Here is a 24,577-nt window from a genome sequence, read left to right on the forward strand (position 1 = left end):
TAGGAGCCTGCAGTCGTGCAGTGTACAGGCACTTTTTTCCATAAGGCAGAGAGCAATGCTCAGTCTACTGACAGGCGAGCAAGCAGACCAACAAGGAGCCAGGATATATTCTCACAACTCTCACAGACACCACTGGGTTCTCTGAAGTCTACTATCCCCCTCCTGGGTATGATTGCTCCTGGATGTGCACTCAACCTCCTCTATTGCTGACAGCAAGGTCCTGCAGATGGACTCAACCACAGGCTTGCTCTTTATCAACACTTCTGTCTCCACAGTGTCCTCTAGACTTGAACTATACCTACGGAAAGAGGATACTCATGCTTTACTGACAGGGCTACAGGTGGTTTGAGTTTGAGCTGCTGGTGAACTGGAACAGTTTTTCCTGTGCGGTGAGCTGTGGTGTCTTTGAGGCCAGTATGCTGCATATTGTTGTGGCATGTTTGGTATCTTTCCTGCTGGGCTCAGGGCAGGCACAGGTTGCCACACAGAGTCGGGGGCGGATCCAGAACCAGGGCCAGGGGCAGGACAGTTCTAGCACCCCTTGGAGGCAGGTGATTCAATGGGAGAACAATGGTCGTGTGTTTAGCCTACTCAACAGTGGAGCTGAATATGTCCCTGCTGGGACCCCAACCCAGGACAGAGGTCCTAGGGTTGTTGTGGCAGACACTCGTCCACGCTCTACACATAGACCTCAGGGAGGCAATGTCCGCAGACAGGCTCCATCAAGAGGAACCTCTGAGACAGTCCGAGGGCAGGCCAGACACCCCTTTGGCTTTGGGCAAGTACCTGATAACTGGAGACAGACCTCGGGGAGCACAGGTGGTAGCCGATTTCAGTCTTCCACTAGCACTCGGTTAAGGCCATCCACAGGCTCTTCTTCCTCTTCATCCTCATCATCATCATCTTTTTCTTCATCATCATATAATGTGCCATCCTACCAACAATACCCCTTCCCTAATCAGCCTCCCTATGTTGCTGTGCCTTATGACCCCACTTTGGCGGAGGGGCAGGTGAGGAGCTATGAGCCACCCTTTCAACCTGTTGTCCCTGGAGGAACATACAATGGTGGAGTATATGGGGGTGGAGGGGGGTATACTGGAGTAGGATACGGAGGTGGTCTGGGTCCTGTGGTCCCAGGTTCTCCTCCTGAATACACTGAAGACGGTTACCGCTATTACCAGTCTTATGGCTATGTGCCCAATCCTGTGGTGCCAGCACGGGTTGCCCAGCCACATTTTTCAGATGGTCTGGACCGCAGATATACCCACAGTCTCTACAACGAGGACTCTGCTCCTGCTGTGCCTGCCCCTGATGCTAACCAAGCTACCCCAGTAATAGTGGACAGGACAGGACAAGCTGCTCAATCCCCAGTCAGAAGCCCTCAGTATGAGCAGTTTCCTCCATTTGGAAGACCCCAGCCTCCCTTCGTGCAACCCATTCCTCCCGGCAGAGGCTCTCCAAATTCAGCCCTTGAGAACCCCAGTATCAATGTAGGGAGCGTGTATCGACCAGAACAGAGAGGTATAGTAAGCCTTTGTTTTTTTTTTTTTTTTTTTTTTTTTCTACTTCTGTCAGGATGGGGGGAAAAAACAGAGGATCCAGAATGTATGCTTCATTTTGCAGGCTTTGGGCTACTTGACCAAACTTTGATAATACTGAAAGTGGATGAAACACATAATGAGTGGATAATAAATGTGGATGATGATTTTGAGAAGTGCACATTCATCCATCTGTTTTGGTTTTTGAGAAAATTGTGAAGCAATTTAAATGAACATCAGAGGAAAGCACTGCATATGTTGTGCACTTTTAGGGTTTCACCCAAACTATTTCTGGCTGTGAGATAGAAACAATAACAATGAACAGACTCTCTTCTGGTCATCATTGCGTTTTCCTGCAATGATGGGCAAAAGAATTTGAAATAGGCATAACTGAATGGAGCAGAAAGCTTACCATCTGACTCCTAAATTATCCTCTTTTTTGTGTATAGTATCAGGTTTTTCAGATGTTCTTCCACAAGCAGATATAAAGAAATTGCCTTAAGTAACCAGAATTGTACAGCTGCTTCGGATTGAGCCTCTTTTCAATTTACAAACAAAAGCAAAGTGGACTCAAGGTTCATCTTTTCCCACTTGCATAGTTATTGAAACCAGGTGTTGAGTAAGCCTTGCCAATGTACACAGCACACACAGGAACCTCTGTGTTTTTGTGTGGGGTGTTGTACGCTAAGAGAAATAGATTGGTTCATGGGAAGGCCTCAGTATGGAGTTTGGTAATGTAGGTGACCTCATCTGTGGACTGGTGGTTGGTGATGGGGGGTGGTGTCAGGCAGTGGCTGCTCTGGGGCTCTAAGGACAGGACAGGGGAAGCAAGGGTGGGGGATTCTATACCACTCCCTGAGGGGAGAGAGAGAGTGGAAAGTCCCAGTAACACATGGGGTCCATTGCTTCAGTCTCAGGAAATCAAAGAAATATTTAGTAAGAGCTCTCAGGGGAAGAGGGAGGAACGTCCAAATGTGCAGTAGCCTGGCCAAAAAAAAAAAAAAAAAAAAAAAAAAAAAATCCTATGTTTTGAAACACCAAAGACAAAGTTTCTTTGAATCCATTAGCAATTGATCATCTTTGTTTTGATAGCTTGTCGCTATGCTAAGGAGGAAATAAGGGTTTATGCGGGTTTCACTGGAGCTTACTGTTGGCAACACAGAATTAAAAAAAGTTATTATAACTAAATGCAAACAGTGTGGGGGTGATGTAATCTTTACCTCGTGGGAGTTTCCTGTGTTCTAGCTGCTGGGGGCTGTCTCTGGCCTGAGATGAGAAGAGATGAGGACCTCCAAAAGGATTCTCAGATTCTCAACAGATTTATCTCTGGTCTACTTGCAGTATTTGTCTGCCTTGCTGTGCAGAAGCCAATAGTGCACCATGTGCCTCATCACTCTCATTCATTAGCCACTCTGGAACTTGGAATCATTTCCAGGCCAACTTGTGTGCAGATGTTTTAGTGCTCATATATGACATGTAATCAGTGTGATAGAGGTTCAGCCAATGGGAGTTGTTGAATAGCTCCGACAGCAGACATTTTTATTGCATTACTTCATGTCAAGGCATTCAGATGTACTGTAATAAACATCATGAGCTGCAAGTCAAAACTTTGCTGAGCTGAACAGAGTGGCACCATCTTAAAAAAAAGGACTTGTGATGTCTGTTCACAGGCAGAAAGGCACACAATGTAACAGAACGAACAGCTATTTTAATGGCCAGGTAGTACATTACCATCCATAATACAGCTTTTTGGGCGATTTGGCAACAAAGCGTCTTCACATAGCCAAAATAGCCAGCCAAACACCTCTTACTTATTCACATCTCTCAAAATTTAAATAAATCCACTTCACCTTACCATGTGTGAGCTACTATAATTAGGTTTGACAAGTACAAACAGACAGGCATGCTCCAGTTAAATGTGAATATATTGCTACAATTTCAGTTCCAGGGCATGTTATGCTCTATCAGTTAATTTTACCCATGACATGAGAAGACTGGTTCCCAATGCCAAGCCTTCTATCCCCCTGCTTAATGACAACACGAACTGGAGAAAGTCAGATCGGAAATCCACAGCATGGGACAACAGTGTTGAATAGCTCTGATGGCAGACAATTTGTATTGCATTACTTATTGCAAACACATTCAGATGTAGCTATGAATGATGAAGGGTGAAGACCATCTTTCCCAACCAGGAATGTGATTCTTTTGATTAATTTGATACAAATCTCAAATGTGTCACCCATTAGGTGCCAGTGAGTGTGAAAAAGCTGACAGTCATTATCTTGAGTTACCAGGCTACAGAAAACTTCAGTTATGATGTTGAATAATGAAATGAGTTTGAATGCAAGAACACCTCCAAGTCGATGCTTGGAGCTGTTCCGGTAAATATTCCCACATCACATGAATGCAGCATGAGCACAGCCCTATTCACAAAGGCAAGATAGTGCAACTGACATAGAAAGATGCTAAAAAAAAAAAAAAAAGAAAAGAAAAGAAAAGAAAAGAAAAGAAAAGAAATGAAAAAAGAAATGAAAAAAAAAAAACATAAAGAAATATTAACAAATACAAATATGACAGGCTTCCTCTGTCAGATGATATGTTTAGTTAACGACCACTGTTACTGGCCACTGCCTCCCTCCTAGTTTCACCCTGTCTTGTATGTTTGAATCAGTACAGGTGTAGCTTGCACAGCTGGCCTGGTTTCCCCAATTCAAATCAAATAATTGTTACACCCCTACTCCTAATCTGCCATTGCCTACCTCATGGGGAAGTCTAAAACAGCACATGTTGGGAGTGTTAAGTAGAGAGTTCCTAAGACCATATGTGCAACACTGGAGCAATTTATCATGTTTGTAGGTGTATTTTCGGGAGCCACGCTGGCTCAGACATCAATCAAAAAAAAAAAAAAAAAAAGGTTTGTAATGGGATACTTTTACTCCAAGCCCCATTATCCACTTGACATAAGGGAGTGCACAACATCGCCCCTAACACTCTGTAACTTCATGGATTAAAAGCTGTGCCTCTAAATCTCAGACCATTTCTATTCTGAACCGCAGCAAAAGCGAGGAAAGGAAAGGAATTGCATTGGAACTGAGATTTACACAAATGCACACACTCACACCTAAAGCCCATGACACACCAAGTCGACTTCAAAGAGCTACAGTAGTGCCGACCGAGGCAGACAGTCAAATTGCTTCGCATCACTTTCTGCTTAACATTGTCCATGAACACACCAGGAAGATCACAGCTTAGGGTCCACATGCCAGGAGGGGGCAGTCGTCTCAAAAAGGTAAACCAGAAACCTTGGGATTGCAAAAAGATAAAGAAACAAACTAGTTGTAGCCCATCACTTTTAGGTTGCTCTGAATCTGTTCAAAAGGCTTCATTATACAAATTGATAATATGGAAGCTTTGTTTACCACAACTACCTTTCTCTAGTTAACTAGCCCTATATGAACCAGTGTTCATTTTGTCACTGAATATTTGGATGTAAGATAGCCGTTCATGATGATTACGAAAAGATGAGGTACACAAGTTGATCTGAGCAAACAGTTTTTTTTTTTTTAAATAACATGAAAATGTCAGAGTTAGACAAATAGACATGCACAAATAAACATACATTTGACCAACTAAGCTGCTTTCATGGGATGTCCAACTGTGGAATATCACTCTTGCAAATTTGTAGCCATAGCGATAACACAGAGTTCACAGTTTAACCTTGGGAGAAACTAATGCTTTCAGGAGGAAGAAACTCTTAATTTCCTCCTCAGGGAATACCAAGGTAGACAGTGTCTATTTTCCTGAGGTGACAAAGTAAACACTGTGTTGGTGAAATTTTATAGATGATACTCACAGATACCATTAGCATGGAACTGCGCTACAAAATATCCAGTACAGAGATTCACTGCTATGGAAATGATACATCATCTTGTCTAATGTCATTGGTGTAAACTTGAAGGTTTCAGAAAGTGTTGTTAGTAGTTGCAAGTTTCAACCCTTTCCGTTGTGAATATAATGTAATGTACTGAAGCTCAGACAATCACATCAGTTAAGAAAACAGTGTAAACATAATGCGTATTTATTAATATTAATATAAAAGAAATGACTGAAATCTGACTAAAGCAAAAAAAAAAAAAAAACAAGACTAAAACTGAATACCTTTGAAAAGTAACGCTGGCATGAACACAACTGGATTTCCTCGTCCCTTCCTGTAGCCTACCCTGTTTTGCTTAGGCTGAACATCAGAGAGCTCTCTCTCTTTCTTACCAACAGCATCTGCCATCAATTCAACCAGTTGAATCATTTAGTGAGACGCTGATAAGGGCCAAAGAAAGCTGGTAGTGGAGGACACACCACACAAACTACACGTGATCTTGCAGGACCCAGATGGCCCAACAACGTGCCGATGGCTGACTGTCAGCTTGTTGTGCCAGGGGCTTAAGAGCTTCCCAGTAGCCTACTACCACATTCTTATATGATCAAGCTCCACTTGACCAGTTGGGTGGTCATTGCCTTTCTCCAAGGTACTTTTACAGCTTTTTTTTTTTTTTTTTTTTTTTTTTTTACACAGTTCTTGAGGGAGGGGAGAGCCATAGCTATTCTATATTCTCTATTCCCACATAGATTTTTGAAAATTGATTCCCTGATGAAAACTGATTCCCTCTTATCATAGTTTTGTTGCCTTCAAGCTACCTCTGCACCTTGTCTCATGAACATATGTGAATGTGAACAAAAGAATGAGCATGGACACCAAATGCTGGACATCTCAGTGCTGAAATAATTAGGTTCTGTGAGCAATCAACCATCTTAAAGTCCAATTAACCATCCTAAAGTACAATGTAACAAAGACTGGCTGGGATTTTGTTGTTTCTGTATGCTGTCCCAGACATGCATTCCACAGCACATCATTTTTTTCTCATTTGATTCTGCCTTATTCCCACAGTCTCTGACAAAGCCGCAAGCAGTCATAGGTGAGAATAATTAGTCCATAATTGCTAAGGATTAATCCATTAAGGCAGCTGCAGGCCTGCCACTAAGATCTAAAACTTCACTGCAGTATCTTCAAATGAAGGGGAGAAGTTTTTGCACCAGTCACTAAAAATAATCTGTAATTTATCACCCTCACCACCCCACCAACAAAAGTTAAATTGTTGATCATGATCATGAATATAGATCAGATGTAATACTGTTTATTGCCACAGGGCATGGGGAATGTAAACAAAGGAACTGAAAGTAGACTTTGCCATAGACTTGTTCTTATGGAACTTGTTTATTCATTTTAAAATGATCTCAGCATTTCAGATTAATTTCACATATTCTAATCTCTTAATCCTCCTCTGCAAATCACATGTTTCTTTCAGTCTCCCTCCATAGCCTAAAGAAAAAGTAGTTTGAAGCAGAAATGTAAAGGAATAATTCTGCATGTCCCCTATTCTGCTGTGTAAGACTGTATGAAAAGCCTGGCAAGATTCAGTATCTTTCCTTCGTGTCCCACTTAGAGTGTAATGTGTGTCTTTGTCACATGCTGTCGAGGCTTGATCAGCTTTGGCTTTTGGACTCACTTTATCCCTCTGAAAGAGACCCAATTTCGCACTTTTCAAAGATTAGGGCACAGAGAACAAAGCCTTCCAAGGGTGAAGAGAAAAGAGGGGGTTGAGTGTGCTGTTGGAAAACCTCGGCGTTTCACACTGCCCTTACAGTGTTTACATGGTCTGCCCCAGGAAGCTTCCCCCTGGCCTATATGTCTGCCTCAGAGAGAGCTGTCAAATAGGATGTGTACACAGTGCCCGGAAAGGCAAAGCCCTCATTTGAACCTGCAGCTGAGAGGGGAAAGACTCACCTGGGCGTTAAACACCAAACAAATACGAGAGAGGAAATTTCCTATATAGCTTCCACAAACAGATTGTAACTAAAGCCCCTCTTGTCACTTTGAAATCAGAAGGATGCAATAGTGTATTACTTCATGCATCATGTATTTCATGTATCTATTTTCTTTTCAGCTCTTACAGAAAAGCCACTACAGAAATGAAAGAATTTATTTTATTTTTGGACGTTTTGTAACAGCCTCCAGACTTAGAGGTCAGATGGTTTGACTTTCAGTTGCTTGAACAAGTTCGCATTAAAGCATGTCTGGCCTTTGTGAGCCCAACAGAAAAAGGGTGATAAGCGATACCAGAGACCCTTGCTGGCATGGCCTTTACTGGGCAGACATGTCCCATTCCCCACTCTGACAAGTTGGGCCATGCTTTTTTATTTATTTATTTATTCTTCTGTTTTTCTGACAGTCTTGGTCACTGGCCCACTTTAAAAACAGCAGGGGTGTGAGATCATTGTTGTTTTACCCTGGCATGCAGGCTCCCTGTCTCTCTCTCTCTCTCTCTCTCTCTCTCTCTCTCTCCCTCTCTCTCTCTCTCTCCCTCCCTCCCTCCCACTCTTTTCTTCTTGCTCTTGTTCTATCTATCTCTGTGTTCTCCTTTTATCTTGCTTCCTCTGTCCCTTGTTTGCAGAAACCCAAATACAAAACACAGACCACACTGCAATGAGCCTTGGTATGACTTGTAGTTCAGATGTTTCTAAGTTTAGCTTTATTCCCAACAGATATGACTAGTCATCCTACATTTACTGTGCCAAAGGTTAACCTGAAGTGACGGGTTCATATTAAGATTAGTGTCATGGCACATCACATCACATTAGCCAGACCAGATTTTTTTTTTTTTTTTAATGTATGTGTATGTCTCTGTAAACTCTTTCTCTATTAAGCAGATACATTTGGTAAGAGGCCAAATTTGTTTAACATTGAAATGAATGTTAATGTATGCGTGGTTATATGGTTCTGAGGGTTTTGGGGCTTTTGCACACATGTAGATCTAAATATAAACCCTGTGCACCTCCCACCCCCACCCCATCTCTTTCTGAGAGGCCTACAGAGCAAATGTGTCTCATTAGGAGACTATGACCCCCAGTTCTCAAAGATAATAATCTGGAATGCACAGTAATTAGTGGCCAGTGGCATTCTCTAGTGTGTCCCAGTCTTGAACTGCAGGCCCTGTCGCAGCACTGTAGTCTCTCACACTCTCCATCAGCACCACCATAAATACAAGGTAATGAAACATTGATGACAAATGTGCCAAGACCTCTTAGTTTTCTGTTTGAGGAAAGACCTCACTGGCAATGTTCAGAAGGTCAGAAATGCACAGAATTCAAATGAGAATCTGTTGCAGATTACAAATAAGTTACTTCTGAATTATTCCACCTACAAATACAACAACAGCAACATTTTTTGCTTTTAAAAACATTAAATATTACTGTTTTTGAACTTCTCTTGGCAATATTTTCTCAAGATGTATAAAGTGAGATTTATCTCCAACATCTTCTGAATCATGCAAGTAGGTAAAATAATTAATATTTTTTTCAGGATTTGCAATTATTATTGGTTGAATGTTTGCTTTGTCTACCTGTTTTACAGAAACTGTGATGAATTAGTTATTTTTGTAATCAGAATAATGTAATCCTACTTGCTTATTCTCTTACTTATTGTTCACTGGTGTCCCTTGTAAAACTTTTTGTGTTCAGTCACTGAAGATGCAGAGCTGATATTGCTGTCAAAGTAGAATGAATGATAACATAGATTTGAACTTTTATTATGTATTGTTTCAGGTTTGCCTGATCTGGTTCCTGATCCCAACTATGTCCAGGCTTCTACATACATCCAGAGAGCCCACATGTACTCTCTTCGCTGTGCTGCTGAGGAAAAATGTCTATCAAGGTAAACTCAATTCTGGATGTCCTTCACTGAATTATTTGCACATTAGCATATTATCAAATATTTTGGGATATTTTATATATTTACAGTGCTATTAAACATTCATTTTGATTTCACATTAACAACAATTTGCTTGCCCAAATTGGTTTTGAATTGATTTTAGCAAAAATGTTACTTTTTTTTTCTTTTTGTGCAACATCATACAGTAAAATATTTCCAACAGAGTGGAAATATACCATTGCTAAATTTGTCAGCAACACAGCTGGTAACCTTTCCACAATTCTGTGTTTGCCTGCTGGAGTCCACTCTTTCTTCATAGTAATATCTGAAATAAATAATAAAAAAAAAAAAAAGTTTCTCTGCAGAACATAAATGAACTGAAACCCCGGTCACCTTGGGGAGTCCAGGTTGTTGTTAGCTTCATCTCTGTTTCTGTGGAGAGTAACCTCTGAGCCCTGGGCCTGGGCCCTTTGACTGCCTCTGCACTGAGGATGTACCATTGAAATGATGGAAGTGTGCTGTCCCCATGGATGCTCTATTTGCCCTCTCCCCATCACAAGCACAGCCATCCCTCAAAGCCCTTTCATATCCTGTCTGAGTTTGCAGCAATCACCGACAGATGGCCTGTTGTAATTTGCCATACACTCCAATGTCAACAACAGCCACAAGACGAATGGCTTAGATCTTCAGTGGGATTGTGAACTGGAGGTTGTGCCACCTCTCTCACATCATAAACTGAATCGTGCAACAGAGTTCATACCATGTTCTGTTTCCTCCACAAGTGTGGAGTGATGTGTGGAGTCTGTAATCTATAAAATATATAATTTATTTGATATGCTACTGCCTCCAAGCGATGCCAGCCCTGTTCCTTTTTTGTTGCTTGTCTTATTTATGAGAAAAGGGTGTGTAGCCACTCTATCTAGATATTCATACTATTCCCCATGATGTATGTGTTCTCCACTCAGCACTGCTTACAATTCTGAGACCACCGATTATGACGTGAGGGTCCTGCTGCGCTTCCCACAGAGGGTTAAGAACCAAGGGACTGCCGACTTCATGCCAAACAGGCCGCGTCATACCTGGGAGTGGCACAGCTGCCATCAGTAAGTACTCAGTATTTAATGGATAAATTCAGCCAAGCAGTCAGCTAGCAAAGTCTTATTGGTAGCAAAGTAATCTCGTAACCAGGGAGCTATTTTGCAATCTTTGTTTTCTGCTGGTTTTCAGTTCACACAGAGTGCACTGAATATATACTACATGGGTGAAAACTCCTCTGTTGATATGCATGCACCGGTAAGCTTTGAACAAAAACCACATAAGCCTTAAGGACTTTACTTATTGTGAATATGGGTATTATGGTGCTGCCAGTGGCAAAAGGCAAAGGCTACTGCATTACTGTCACACCCATAATTAGTGGAAGAAATGCCTTGTCTGCCTCTTTATTTTTTTCAAATAATTTCATTGGCATTTCTGCTTTATTAAATAGTTACAGTAGGGAGAGACAGGAAAGACAGGGGATGGCATGCAGCAAAGGGTCTAGTCCAGCTTCACAACTTCACTCTGTCTCTTTGTTTGATTGACAGCCTAAGTTGCAGGCATCCTTCTTGAAAGCCACTGATTAGTGTTTTTGTTGCTGTAAGAGGACCCACTTTGCTCAGTAGTGCTACCAGTGGCTGAAAAAACTATGTGCTCCTTTGAAAAAAAATATATATATACTGAACCCTTGTCTTCTTTTTTTTACTGCTGAGGCAGCCTTGTGTTGGCATCCAGAATACTTGCTGTGGTTCTGGCTTTGTGAAGAGGTTTTTAAAAATTCACTAAAGGGCCAAAGTGAAAGACAAACCTCAGGTGTAGATTCTCATTGTGCTAACTGCTGTCCTTCTATCATGAATATTGTGTGCTGACTACAGATGTGCATGTGGATATCCGGTTAGCTGGTTAACCACTCATTTTAAATTAACTGGATACTCAAACTTAGCATTTTTAAATAATATTTGGTATTCATTTTATTGGGTGAATGTGTAAAGATGTTAAATAAAGGGAGCATGTAAGATTTAAGTGAATGAGCAAGGTCTAATGACATTACCTAGGCTGCATTAATATGTAGGCCTTCTGCCAAAAAACAGCTTAAGTAAAATGAAGAGAACAAAGAAGCTCGGTTGGGGATCATTTCATAAGAAAAGACAATGGTGTTCATTGTAAACTGTGCGATCCAGTGCTAAATTACAGCAGCAGCACCAGCAGCATGTTGCAACAGATGCAAAAACAAGTAACCAGTCCATCAGGCTAAGGCAAAGGATGCACAACAAACAACCCTCAACTCACCAGGAGCAGCAAGGAGATGTGACTCGCACTGTTCTGAGGAAGTCACTCATAGGATCTCTAAAGCAACTGAACTAGCCATGCTACCAATACACATTGTTGAGGGCAATGTGTATTGCTCAACTATAGTTCCACTACCTTGAATCATAGTACAGCATGCCACTAAGATGGTTGGTAAATGCCCAAATTGAAAAAAGCAGTACTAGGACTGCTCACATGTGCTAAGAAAGGAGCTAGTTACTGATGGGAATGTAGCCTGTTATGTAGAATTAGAAACACGAAACAGGCAGATTGTGAGGCACAAAAAACCCAACATAAACAAATATCTTTCCAGGTTTCAAACAGTTAATAATAAATAAATATCTGTTATGCACATCTCTTGAGCTGACAAATGCAGCAAAGGTTCATTAACAATGTGGGTGGCTACTCTTCTTTCAGTTCAGAGACATTTGTAGTTGCCATGTGAAATAATTGTAAAGGAACTTGTTTTGGTGACTTGGCCCAGAGACACTGCAATTATGTGTCACAATCCACACTGACACATACGGCACAATAAAAACAAGGTTTTACACAAGATGTGCTATGACTATAAATTCCACACGGCATACATCATTACACAGCAGTGTGCATTCACGCAAGATGGCATACACATTTTGCGTTGGGTCTTCACCTCCCTCAGTGGGCAGATTTTTACTGGTTTGGCAGGCTGACAGTGGCTCAGGCTGGGTCTGTCATTTGAGCTATTGATGAGCTGATGTTTGGGTACCCTCACTGTTTCATGACCTCATGTTCCATGTAGCCTGGTTTCTGTCTCAGTTTTAACATGTCTGCTGCCAGTGCCAGCCTTTGCTTACAGTCCTCATCCTAGAGGAATGTTGACTGGCCATTAGAAGATTGGCAGTGTTGCTGTGTGACATCAGTGTGCACTTACATAGTGGCTCCCAAGGGGTCAGCATGCCTAGGCAATCATTTCACAAGCTAGTGTGGTCAAAATGAAAAATCAATCCATTTTTTTGCCAGTCTACGTCACCACATCTCACAGCTGCTACAGTATGATGGAATGGATATGGGTTAGTAGCGCAGAGCATTTGGTTGCAAAGAAATCTCTTGAGGGAAAGAAAATCTCTGGCCCAGATTCTTACAATAAACTTCTGTGCCCTACATTTTTTGTTGAATAAGATGCACAGCTGACAGATACATATCTATCTATCTATCTATCTATCTATCTATCTATCTATCTATCTATCTATCTATCTATCTATCTATCTATCTGTCTGTCTGTCTGTCTAATTTTTAAGTTACATCATTCCATTCTTTCTCACTTGCATATTAAAAAAATGGAAGGGAACAACATTCTGTTAGGTAGCATAAGCAAAAAAAAGGGGGAAAAAGTACTTTTTTATTTAAATAATAATAATAGAAGAAGAAGAAGAATATTACAGTTTTTCTCAGTTGCTTTGGTGCATTTCTCAGATAATTATTAACATTTGCACAAGATGTAGTGCATTTCACGACAGAATTAGTGCAAACTGCAAAACCTATTGGATAACCTGCAAAGGCGTGGCACTTGTTCAAAATGATTAGTTTATGTCTCAAAAGCAAGTATTTATCCAATGAAATTGTCATTGTCATCAAAATGACAAGACCTTACACCATTGTGTATCAACAAGATAGCCAAATGCCTTTGTCATGTTATCATTACTCTGTAATTGTTTTCCGATACCAGATCTTGGTGACTGAGATGACAGAGCTCATAACAGCACTATACAGTATTTGTGTAGCCTGGCTTTTTGAAAACTATAGGCCTAAAGTTACACATTCTAACTAAAAGTTACATATTTCTGTATTGTGTGATTGATTACAGTATACAAGGCACTGAATACAGTGTGATTCACACTTTTACTGTGCTTTTTTCAATTGCAACTTGTTTACAGACTATAATAGGCTATAACAAAAAAAAGCCTTTTACAGTATTGTGCATGAACCTGGGATTCAGCTGTGAGTGACAGAAGAACTGGCTGATCATTAGCTACAACTAATTCTTAACCATTCCTCCTCATTAGTGAAAATTGAGATTCACCTGAGCAAATTACTGCAGACATCTTCAGAAAAAACATGATAGACATGTATATAAAGATATGTATAGATGCCTGAAAGATTTTGACAACTAGTTCAACAATTTTGCATGTAATAACTCAAGCAATGAAATAAGCACTGTTAGTTTTTTAGGGAATGACTATTTAACATGCAACCAGTATAGTGTGCTGTGATGGCATGACATAAGCAGATGATAATGTTACAAATCAACAGAGGATTGCACTGACAAAACTGCATGATGTACAAAAGCATTTGCTCTTTGTTCAAAGCAATGAGCAATCGCTACTGTGATGTGCACAAGTGATTTAATGTTGTTGAGGCTGAATGAGAAGTTTTGAGAATTTCTATTCTGATCTGAGAAATGCACTAAAGCAACTGAGAAAAACTGTAAGAATAATAACCCACTAAAAATTCATCATCACTCATTTATCTGTTATTTTAAAATTTGAAATGATAACGATATGATAACAGAGCTATGCTTGATTTGTCCGTGTCCTTTACAGTAAAACAGCATTAGGCCATCTGACCTATAAGGTCAAAGATCATGACTGCTATTTGTGTTGAACCTTGGAGATATGTCTTTGTATCCTGGTTGCACATCATGGAAGAAAAACATCAGACCTTTGCTAAATAGTTCCTACTCATGCTAGTTCTATGTGTTTCAACACCCCAAACTATAATGTGAACACCCCTCAAAGTGCTGTCTGTTGCAACACAAGTGGAAAATGACTCATGGGCATGAAGGTTTGGAATGTTTTGTATATTAGGATTACAAGCTATTCTTATTGAAGCCTTTATGTGTCCTTCCAACACTGCATTCCCTATAGCTGACATAGTCAGTGAGGGGATCCAAGATTCCAAGGAGGCAAGGGGCCCTTCCACACAACTCAGTGCTCTCTCTCTCTCTCTCTCTCTCTCTCTCTCTCTCTCTCTCTCTCTCTCTCTCTCTCTCTGTCTGTCTGTCTGTCTGTCTCTCTCTCTCTCTCTCTGCCCCCCCTCCACACACACACACACACACACACACGGATAATCATCTCAAGACAACCGTCTAAATAAATGCCTGTTGTGGGAACAAAAATAAAGACTGCACTTCAACCTTCCAGGCTCTCCAACTGCCCTATCCAAAGACATCACACACCCAGACATGTACACAAACATACACCCTCACTCAGCTGCATGTGAGCCCAAACACATACAGTACAGTCACAGTGCACTGACAGAGACTATAAAGTTGGAGTGAGACATTTTTCCTGTAGTCAGTGTTAATTCTCGTATGAGAATGCAAAGTGAAAGATAGTGTTTAGCCTGCAGAAATCAACAAACAGGTCTTTTTTTTTTTTTTTTTACCTTTGGGCAACTCTTAATTGGTTCTTCTGGAAAGAATGAGTCCTTTAAAGTGTCACTTGCTCCATCTGTGGAAAGTACCCATGTTTCCCTCCAAGTCATCTTTCAGTCTTTAATGATTGTTCCAGTAAAAGCTGTAGCAATGTTACAACATGGGCCATGATGTAAGGCATGCAAGTATTATTTCTACAGTCAGGGTTTGTCTGACTATAAGAGGTCCAGCACTTACCTCACCTGTGCAACATCAACCAAAACAAACACTGCTCAAATATTTAGAGGATTTGAAGACAGAGAAACCATCATTGAGGAATGCAGAGAAAAAATAATCTCAGGAGGCCTTATAAACTGTCTTTTCAATATGGTGTCCCTTTTAAAGCAGTACCACTACTGCTGGTCTTCCACCCCTCCTACCTCCTCATGTGGACTGACATGCTATCCTATGGTGGACCGCGGATCTATTACATGCTTTGCCTTGATACCAGGCACGCAAATGAGTCATAGAGATTCTTTTAAAAACACATACATTTGATTTTTACCTGTATTCCACTAAGTAGCTTCCCTGGGCTTGTTGGGGCTTGAACCCTCCTGTCCATTTGGGGTCTTGCCCCCAACTTCTATGGTCTGTCCTAAAAGTTGTGCAGCTCTGCAAAAGCAAAAAGTGTGTTTGGCTGATATTTTGTTTCACACTGACAATGCTGACATCTTCAGTGTTTCAGATTTTCTCCTTGTAATATGATGGCATGCCTTGTATACTCTATAAAAGAAAAAAAAAAAGTCCTGGTTAACCCTATAGAGCCATTTGTATCATATATGCTAAACGTTTTCAATTCCGTTTTTCGTTTTCAGTTTAATCAATACTTGACCAAAATACTGTTGTATACCTTTGAACACTTCCCCTGTTCACCCTGGACCATACCAGTGGCACTTCAAGTACATATCATATATCATACACCAGAAAGGTCATGTAATAACATATTTTTTTGATTTATATCTATCTATCTATCTATCTATCTATATATGTATATACACACACACACACACACACACACACATATATATATATATATATATATGTTTCAACTCCAGATTCTCACAGGCACCTCATACGGATCCAAAGTTGCGATCAACGCGATCTTTTGCATGTACCGTTTTCTTGCCTTCGATAAAAAGTTTGTCTCTGTATAGTCCGTGTCTTTCGTTTAATCGAGTTTTTAACATCACTTTCGACAAGTTTTCAAGAAGCTCCTGTGTCTTGTTGGCTCTGTTTTTCCACACAAAATGGCGGCGCGCTATTGTTGACGTCCCAGAATGCATTGCGCAACGTCGGTTGCCAAGCCCTATGGGCAGAGCTCTGCTATGTTTTTTTTTTTTTGTTTGTTTTTTTTGTTCCTCCAACACATTTTTTTTTTTGCCGTAAGTTTGTATTCTGTTTTTTCTATATACTGTATGCTTTCATTGATCTGTTTTGTATATGTCTTTTTCTTTTTATATGCTAATAAAATACAAATACAAATCAAAATATAACTTATATTTGTTCACAAAAATAATCATACAGCTACAAGTAACAACAAATTTATTATTATTATTATTATTATTATTAGGCCTAAGGTCTATACTACATTTGACTTAGACGTCCTGAAAATTGACCTATCCAACTGCATATCGACGTCAAAATTTGGTCATAATTTGACATCCAAATGTATATTACCACGTCGAAATTTGGTCATAATTTGACATCCAAATGTATATTACCACGTCGAAATGTGGTCATAATTTAGATGTCCAGATGTCAACTGCATAAAGACGTCGAAGTTGGGTCATAATTTAGACGTCCAGATGTTCAACTACATAAAGACGTCGAAATTGGGTCATAATAAGACGTCCAAATAGTTGACCTATTTTGGACGTCGAGAATAGGTCCATACCTAGTCTTGTACGGACGGACGCAATATGGACATGATCTGGACGTCCATATGACGTTCAATGTTTAAGGGGGATAAAGCAAGAAATTCCACTAATTAACCCTGATAAGGCACACCTGTGAAGTGAAAACCATTTCAGGTGACTACCTCTTGAAGCTCATCGAGAGAATGCCAAGAGTGTGCAAAGCAGTAATCAGAGCAAAGGGTGGCTATTTTGAAGAAACTAGAATATAAAACATGTTTTCAGTTATTTCACCTTTTTTTGTTAAGTACATGACTCCACATGTGTTCATTCATAGTTTTGATGCCTTCAGTGAGAATCTACAATGTAAATAGTCATGAAAATAAAGAAAACGCATTGAATGAGAAGGTGTGTCCAAACTTTTGGCCTGTACTGTATATATAGTTATAGGAAAAAATAAAGGGTTCAATTTTTTTTTAAAAATGGAATTTTCAGCCAATTCTTTCATAGTTCAGGCTTTCTAGGGTTAAGTCCAATACTGTAATGAGACCTCTATGTAAAAGCTGACTGAATTGTAATATTTGGCCTTAAAAGAATTCAGCTGCTCAAAAAGATAGTGCTCTGCATAAATCCAACAATATAAATCATTAGAATGAAAGCTTTTACAACCAACATGGCAAGCGGTCATCTTCCTGAACACTAACATGCCTGTGTTAGCATGCAGCACAATTTGCACACACAGTAGGCTCAAAAAAGCGAGTAGCACTTTTATATTTGATTAAGCCCAAGCAAGATAGCAGTTAATATCACAGATTATGTTAAATGGACCTGTTCATTGACAGAGAGTCATTTGTCTCAAATTCCAGTTCAATATATAAGATCAGTGGTCATGTGCATCCAGGCTTGCTTAAGCTGCTAAAGCTGTGCAAATATACACAAATACATCACCACCAGCACAGAAATACATTCATACACTGATACATCCACACAAGCAAACACCCTCACAACTGCACACTCAAATATAAATGTAAACACACACACACACACCCACCCACCCACACACACACACACACACACACACATAGATTTGCATGCATGTAGAGATATGTGTGCACACATGCATGCTCACACACTCACACTGATATACACACCCAACTCTGATCTTGCCAGCCAGTACCAGGTAATTCGCAGCATTCATACATCATTAGGGTGTTAATGTCTTGCTACATCAGTGCTCTATTATTGCCATTAATTACTATCCATTGTCCTTTGTTACTTTATGATGTGCTTAGCCAAGCTGCAACATCATTTACAATCTGAATGTTAACAGGTAGGGCCAGTGGCTTAAACATATGAACAACTTGTGTGTGTCCTTTTTCTAAGTTGCATTTAAACTTAGGTGAGACAAAGTTAAAGTCAACCAAAAAAATGTTTCTACCTGTTTTTACATGTCAGATTTACCAGACAAGTGCTTGAACTGCTTATTCTGCTTGGTCCTCAGGCACTACCACAGTATGGATGAGTTTAGCCATTATGACTTACTGGAGGTCAGCACTGGCCGTAAAGTGGCTGAGGGACACAAAGCCAGCTTCTGTCTGGAGGACACCACCTGTGACTTTGGCCACCTGAAGCGCTACGCCTGCACCTCTCACACTCAGGTAACAACAAAAGAGAATATGAGTATTGAGTATCTATCTATCTATCTATCTGTCTGTCTGTCTGTCTGTCTGTCTGTCTGTCTGTCTGTCTGTCTGTCTGTCTAATTTCTTTTTGGGGTGGTGTGGCTCAAGATGTAGAGTGGTTGTCTGGTAATAAAAGCATTCCTTGTTTGATCCCTGCTTTTCTAACAAGCACATTGAAGTGTCTTTGAGCAATACACTGAACCCCTAACTGCTCCTGACCTGCAGTGTGTAAGTGTGAGGCATACATTGTAAAGTGTTTTGAGTGGTAATTAGACTAGAAGTAGACAAGAAAAGCACTACACCAACCAACCAAGCTCATTATTACAAATTTCCTTATTTTTGGTTTAAGAAAACTTACAGAGCCTCTTTTGTATGCTGTGACTGACTTAACTGATGAATAACTAAACCAGCAGCCAGTGCATTGCCAAGTAGGTTGGCAAGATGATGGCAACTGTTTAATGATACATGTGCCAATGTATTTCCCTCTCCAACTTAAGTATACTTTGTAAAATGTAAAAATAAGTAACACTTATGCATTGTTATAACCAGAAATACAGAAGTGAAAGCAACAAAGAAATCCAAATGAATTTTATCAGATCATGTGCTGCCCAAGCCAGTGACTCTTCTTAACCAGCAGCACTGAGTAATCTGTACTGTATCATCCAAGAGGTTTGACAAGACAATTTCAGACAGCATTTGCTTACCATGATCATTCACAGGTAAATCTGTTATCCTGTTTTTTTTTAAGGTAAGACAAGAAACAATTGCCACTTTCAGAGATGTAACAGAGAAGTTATATAACAAGTAGTGTGACAAATTACCACCCTCAGGGAGAAACAAGTAAGGTAATGATTGTACGTTTGAGTAATGATGTGTGGAGAAATCATTGTTGTTGTTGTAGCTGTTTTTTTTTTTTTTTTTGTGGGTGGGATGGAGTGGGATGGGGGAAGTGGTGGTTGGTTGTTGAGTAAATGACTCCAAGCCTGATAAAAATCTAATCCATCTTTACAACAAACACAACAGGATGACACCCCCTTACTGGGTAAGAACCCCCCTCCAAAAAAAAAAAAAAAAAAAGAATTAGAAAAAAAAGATAATAGGGAAAAAGGGGAAATTAGATTAACATACTTGTTTGAAATGGTAAAAGGACTCTGTGCAATTTGCTGTTGTTTCATGTTCATAGGTCTTACAGGGTTTATTGTCTTATATCTAATGTTAGTTTTGACCACTGCCTTACAATTACACCTGTTCATCTGGCCAGCTCATACATGGCTTTTAACTCAGGGTGAAGCATGCTGGAAACACAGAGATGCTCTAGTGACAGTGTAGGACAATGCAGCATTCCTGTGGTCTGGATTGGTATTCCTGCTGAATGCCTCTCTTCCCCTCTGTGTCTTCAGGGTCTGAGCCCGGGCTGCTATGATACATACAATGCTGATATTGACTGCCAGTGGATCGATATCACAGACATCCAGCCAGGAAACTACATACTAAAGGTAAGAGTTGGGAGAGATTCCGATACACATGGACTTGGCAAGCTTGTGGAAGGTCACATTCCCTGGGAGGCAAAGGGTCCAGGTCACCCAAACAAATTGATCTGTGAGTTATGAAAGAGCTGGAAAGTTTCTAAAGTTTGGACATTTTAAGTTGCCCGGAGATACTTCTGTAGCTTATGGCACACTGGCTATGAAGTCCCATTTATCTCATGGTGTGTTGATCGCATATTTCATGTTTCACATAATCAATCAGTGTGGCTCCAAGATCCACATACATGTGACCTTACATTAATCATCTGTAAAGGTTTATACATGAATGAATTCAATACTGCACATAATTCAGCGTAGCTCAAATATAAACAGATGTAGGCCCTGTCCAAGTAGCTATGTGCTAATCTCGGTCCCATGAGACTTTGTTGACATAACGAATTTAAATGTGCCCTCTGTGTTTTGCCTCCCAGCTCCAGGTTAATCCCAAGTATTTGGTACTGGAATCAGACTTCACCAACAACGTGATTAGATGTAACATTCATTACACAGGACGCTTCGTCACAACAAACAACTGCAAGATAACACAGTAAGTACGACCAAATAAAATGATTTTATGTGTTGACAGTTGAATAATTTGTTGGTAGAATATACAGTATTGTACATGTAACGTTCTGCTGTCGGTAACTTGTTTTTACAACACAAAGCTAGGCAATTGTTGACATTGTGTTTTTTTTAGATTATTCTGTCCAAACTACAGCCCAACTGTTGAATAAGAATGGGAATTGAATTCCTAACCCTTGCTCAGGGTTTGAGCTGTGCTTTACCCATTGAACTACACAGGAGCACATGACAGGGTTCTACTTCAGTGCAATTTGAGACAGGCTCTCAGTGTTGTGAATTACGCAGTGGACTTAATGGGTTCTTTGTTGAAATATCTAATGATTTAATGAATTATGTGCTCATTTTCTAGTTAAGATTAATGGCCTCTGAAACTTTCATATTTCTCCTCAAAAGGGAGCAATAGGGGTGCTGAACTTTTCAACAGCACCATTAAGAAGGGGTATCGCTGCAGTCAAAATTACTATCATATCTGAAGGGACTTCACAAAGACTTCTTATGTATATGAAGTCAAAGTATTATTACTGAGGAAAGTCCAACACGGACTGAAACATCTGCACTTCTGCACCCATTGTACGTTTGCACATTTTTGTCTGTATAGCCCTGCAGTGTAACTACTATAACAATCCAAAATCCAGCCTCAACCTGAATCCCTTTTTTCTCTTCGTGTGAGTCATTTCTTACTATAAAGTATCATTCTTTCAAGTGTGGAAAATTACCCGTTTTTTATTTTTGTTCCTGTGAATTTTACACTTAAAAATCTGTTTTCTAAAGCATTTCCAGATGTACTGAATCACTAATAGTTAAGTATTTATGATGGCTCTGCCAGTCAAAGAAATGCATGAATCGGTGCGATGAGTAATGCTCTTTCCATCCTTAGAATTAGATTTTTCAATAGCTTCATTCCAAAACATTATGTATTGATTTTGGAAAAATCATTGTTCAGTGCTTTATATTTGAATTATGTTTATTGATCAGAATTTTAAAATACCCTATCTGGCCAAAAGTATGTCAACACATGAACACCACACCCTTATACCCACATAGAGGGCTTGTTTTTCATGATTTGGACTAGGCCTCTCAGTTCCAGCGAAGGGAAATCTTACTGCTCTGGCATACAGTGATAGTCAAGAGAATTATGCGTTTCCAACTTTGTGGCAACTGGTGGAGCGGGGACTTTTCTGTTTTAGTACGATGATCCCCTTGTGCACAAAGTGAGCTTCATAAAGAAATGGTTTACTGAGTCTGATGTGAAAAAACTTGACTAGCCCGCACAGAGCCCAGACCTGAACCCTGCTGAACATGTTTTGGATGAATTGGAATACCAGCTGCAAGTCAGGCCCCATTGCCCAACATCAGTGCCTGACCTCAGTGATGTTCTTGTGTCTGAATAAGAGCAAATTCCCACAGTCATGGTCCAAAATCGAGTGGAAAACCTTCCTAGAGGAGTGGAGGTTATTATAGCAGCAACTTCATGTTAATGCACTTTGTTTCTTAATTGTTCAATAAGCACATATGGTTGTGGTATTCAGGTGTCCACATGCTTTTGGCTGTGTAGTGTATATGTGGTTATGTCTTGTAAATCTTGGTATTTTGGTCATTTATTGTGTAAAGATAATAACTTACATTGTGAGTTTTCATTCCAGGAAGCGTTTTGCTTGAGCGCATACAAATTTTTTTTCATCATTTGCCTTCATCTAATTTTGGAATGCAATTATTTGTTTAGTCTGGACTATTGTAGTGTGTCAATGGTGCTATTTGTTTTCTGTTCATTTTGTAGGTCTTGATCAGACACAGGAAGGCTGCCCAGCCGAAGTAGCCATCCAGAAGAATGCTGTTCCATTGAAATGTGAATGGAATCCTTTTGTTGTTGTTGTTGTTTTTGTTGTTGTTGTTGTTGTTATTGTGTCATTGTTGATGCTTTTTGTCTTGAGATTGTTTTTTGTGCTGTTTTGGTATCCTGGGCCCATGGCAAACAAGGGTTCAGCTAGCACTGAAAAGAATGTGGGGTATTCACACACACACACACACACACACACACACACAAAGACACACACACCACATAATGCACATTGCATGCTGCACACTGACGTGCCCATAATAAACCAACACTTCAGACCCCTGGAGCCTCCATGATAATATATAATATTCCATATCTTTTACTCACTGCCCAATCCACCCTTATCCCTCTTATTGCTATTCTGCCATTCATAATATGGCTTGGTTACATTCTAGGACACATCATAGACATTTCAAATTAGGTCCTTGCTATATCTGCACACAACCAAAAACATCTGTGCACGCCCCCACAGAGTGACTCCATTTTATTATAAATAAGGCGTGAAATGGTGCGGGTGCTGAAATGAGTGGTCACAGACAAGTCAGGGTTCAGCTGCAAACCAACAAATAAAATTAAGGGGGAAGTCTTCCCAGGTGCATTAATCCATGCTGTCTGGGGGAGAGACAGAGATGCCCAGTGACTCAGAAGAACTGTAATCTGTTGGTTTATTTCTCCTCACTGCCTCACACTGGGCCTGGCTAGAGATACTATGATTCTCTGGGCACATCCTGTTCACTGTTCAGTGTTTACCAGCGAGAGGAAGACTGCAGGTCTCGTTTGCATTTGTAGTCTCCATCTAACAGTCAGTCAACATAAAGCTAGACTGCAGCACTCCATGCTTTACCCCTCCTAATCCCCTTGTAGTCATATTTTGTCCTTTTTTCCTCTTTTCTTATTTCAATAAAAAGCTAACAGGAAGCTCAAGCAGTTGTCAATTTCAAAGAGGTGCTTTCCAGAAAACAAGACTCTCACAGTGTATGCCATGCGTTTACACTGGTTTTGTGTCTCTTATTCAACTACCAACACTGGTCAGGTGGCACATATGTCATCTATACCTTTTTTAAGAATGTACATTACCAATATTCCACTGACGCATAACTTTGGTCATGGAGAACGTTTTATTTCTTTTAACTGATTGTTTCTCCTGATTGAATTGTTACTGTAATTTGTGAAATTCCATGTGCTTCTATATATAGTTTGTCAAGATCATTTGAATCACTCTTTGTTTTATTCAGTAGCACTACTGCTACAGACTTCATTGTGATGCAGAGTGCCAGAAAGCCGTCTCTACCTACCTCTCTAAATGAGTGAGCTATTGTTTGCCGTTGAGTGTGTGGTTTCCATTAGAAATCCCTGTGATGGCTCACAATGGCCTCCTGCCACTTTGTTGCAGCACATATCCAAAGCCCTTGGGTCTATTGAATATATCAAGGATTAAATGAGTTTGGACACAAACAAATGAAGAATCAAATTCTAAAACTCTAAATATCCGTTTTTGAGAAAGAAGTCACTTGAAATGTATTATTTCTAAAATATAAAGGATCTAGTCTGCCTGTATTGACTGATAAGAATGACTTTAGTTATCTGTTATATTTTAAAAAGCACCGAAATTAGTTGTTTTGTGTTTTTGTATCAATGTGCAAGGGCATCACATTTTTTAGATATCCTACCTAATTCTGGAAATCTTATTTGGGAACAAAACTCATCAAGTGCAGTACGGGCTTATTAGTATCCAATTTATCTACCATAGAACACAGACCTTTCATATTGTACTGTAAATAGTCAGCTCTTTTATTTGATCTAAAAGTCATTGTATTCTGGTCGCTCAAGATTATACTGTATGCTCACTGAGACAGATACAACAATATGTGATTATGACTTTAAGCGGCATCACAGTGTAAAAATATGTGACAGTTATATCTCCGAGATGTGGTGATGAATTTTCAGTGTCTCATTGAACACCTGTCAAAAATGACATATACAATAAAGACATTTACACATCT

At 39.9% G+C, this 24,577-nt stretch overlaps 1 protein-coding gene across 1 annotated transcript; it reads left to right on the forward strand.

Moving 5' to 3' along the window:
* loxl1 (lysyl oxidase-like 1) lies at positions 1-24,577 on the forward strand. Its single transcript, XM_030048289.1, has 7 exons — positions 1-1,521; positions 9,195-9,303; positions 10,266-10,403; positions 18,449-18,605; positions 20,030-20,125; positions 20,587-20,702; positions 22,515-24,577. The coding sequence occupies exons 1-7, from the start codon at positions 417-419 to the stop codon at positions 22,519-22,521; spliced, it is 1,728 nt and encodes a 575-aa protein (XP_029904149.1). The 5' UTR covers positions 1-416; the 3' UTR covers positions 22,522-24,577.

Source organism: Myripristis murdjan, chromosome 3, assembly GCF_902150065.1.
Source record: "Myripristis murdjan chromosome 3, fMyrMur1.1, whole genome shotgun sequence".
NCBI classification, from domain to species: domain Eukaryota; kingdom Metazoa; phylum Chordata; class Actinopteri; order Holocentriformes; family Holocentridae; genus Myripristis; species Myripristis murdjan.

Bases quoted from the DNA above. Each gene is read 5' to 3' on its own strand.
- loxl1 (XM_030048289.1), top strand. From the start codon at position 417: ATGCTGCATATTGTTGTGGCATGTTTGGTATCTTTCCTGCTGGGCTCA. The intron at 10,404-18,448 runs GTAAGTACTCAG...CTTGGTCCTCAG, and splicing joins GAGTGGCACAGCTGCCATCA to GCACTACCACAGTATGGATG. The intron at 20,126-20,586 runs GTAAGAGTTGGG...TTTGCCTCCCAG, and splicing joins CAGGAAACTACATACTAAAG to CTCCAGGTTAATCCCAAGTA.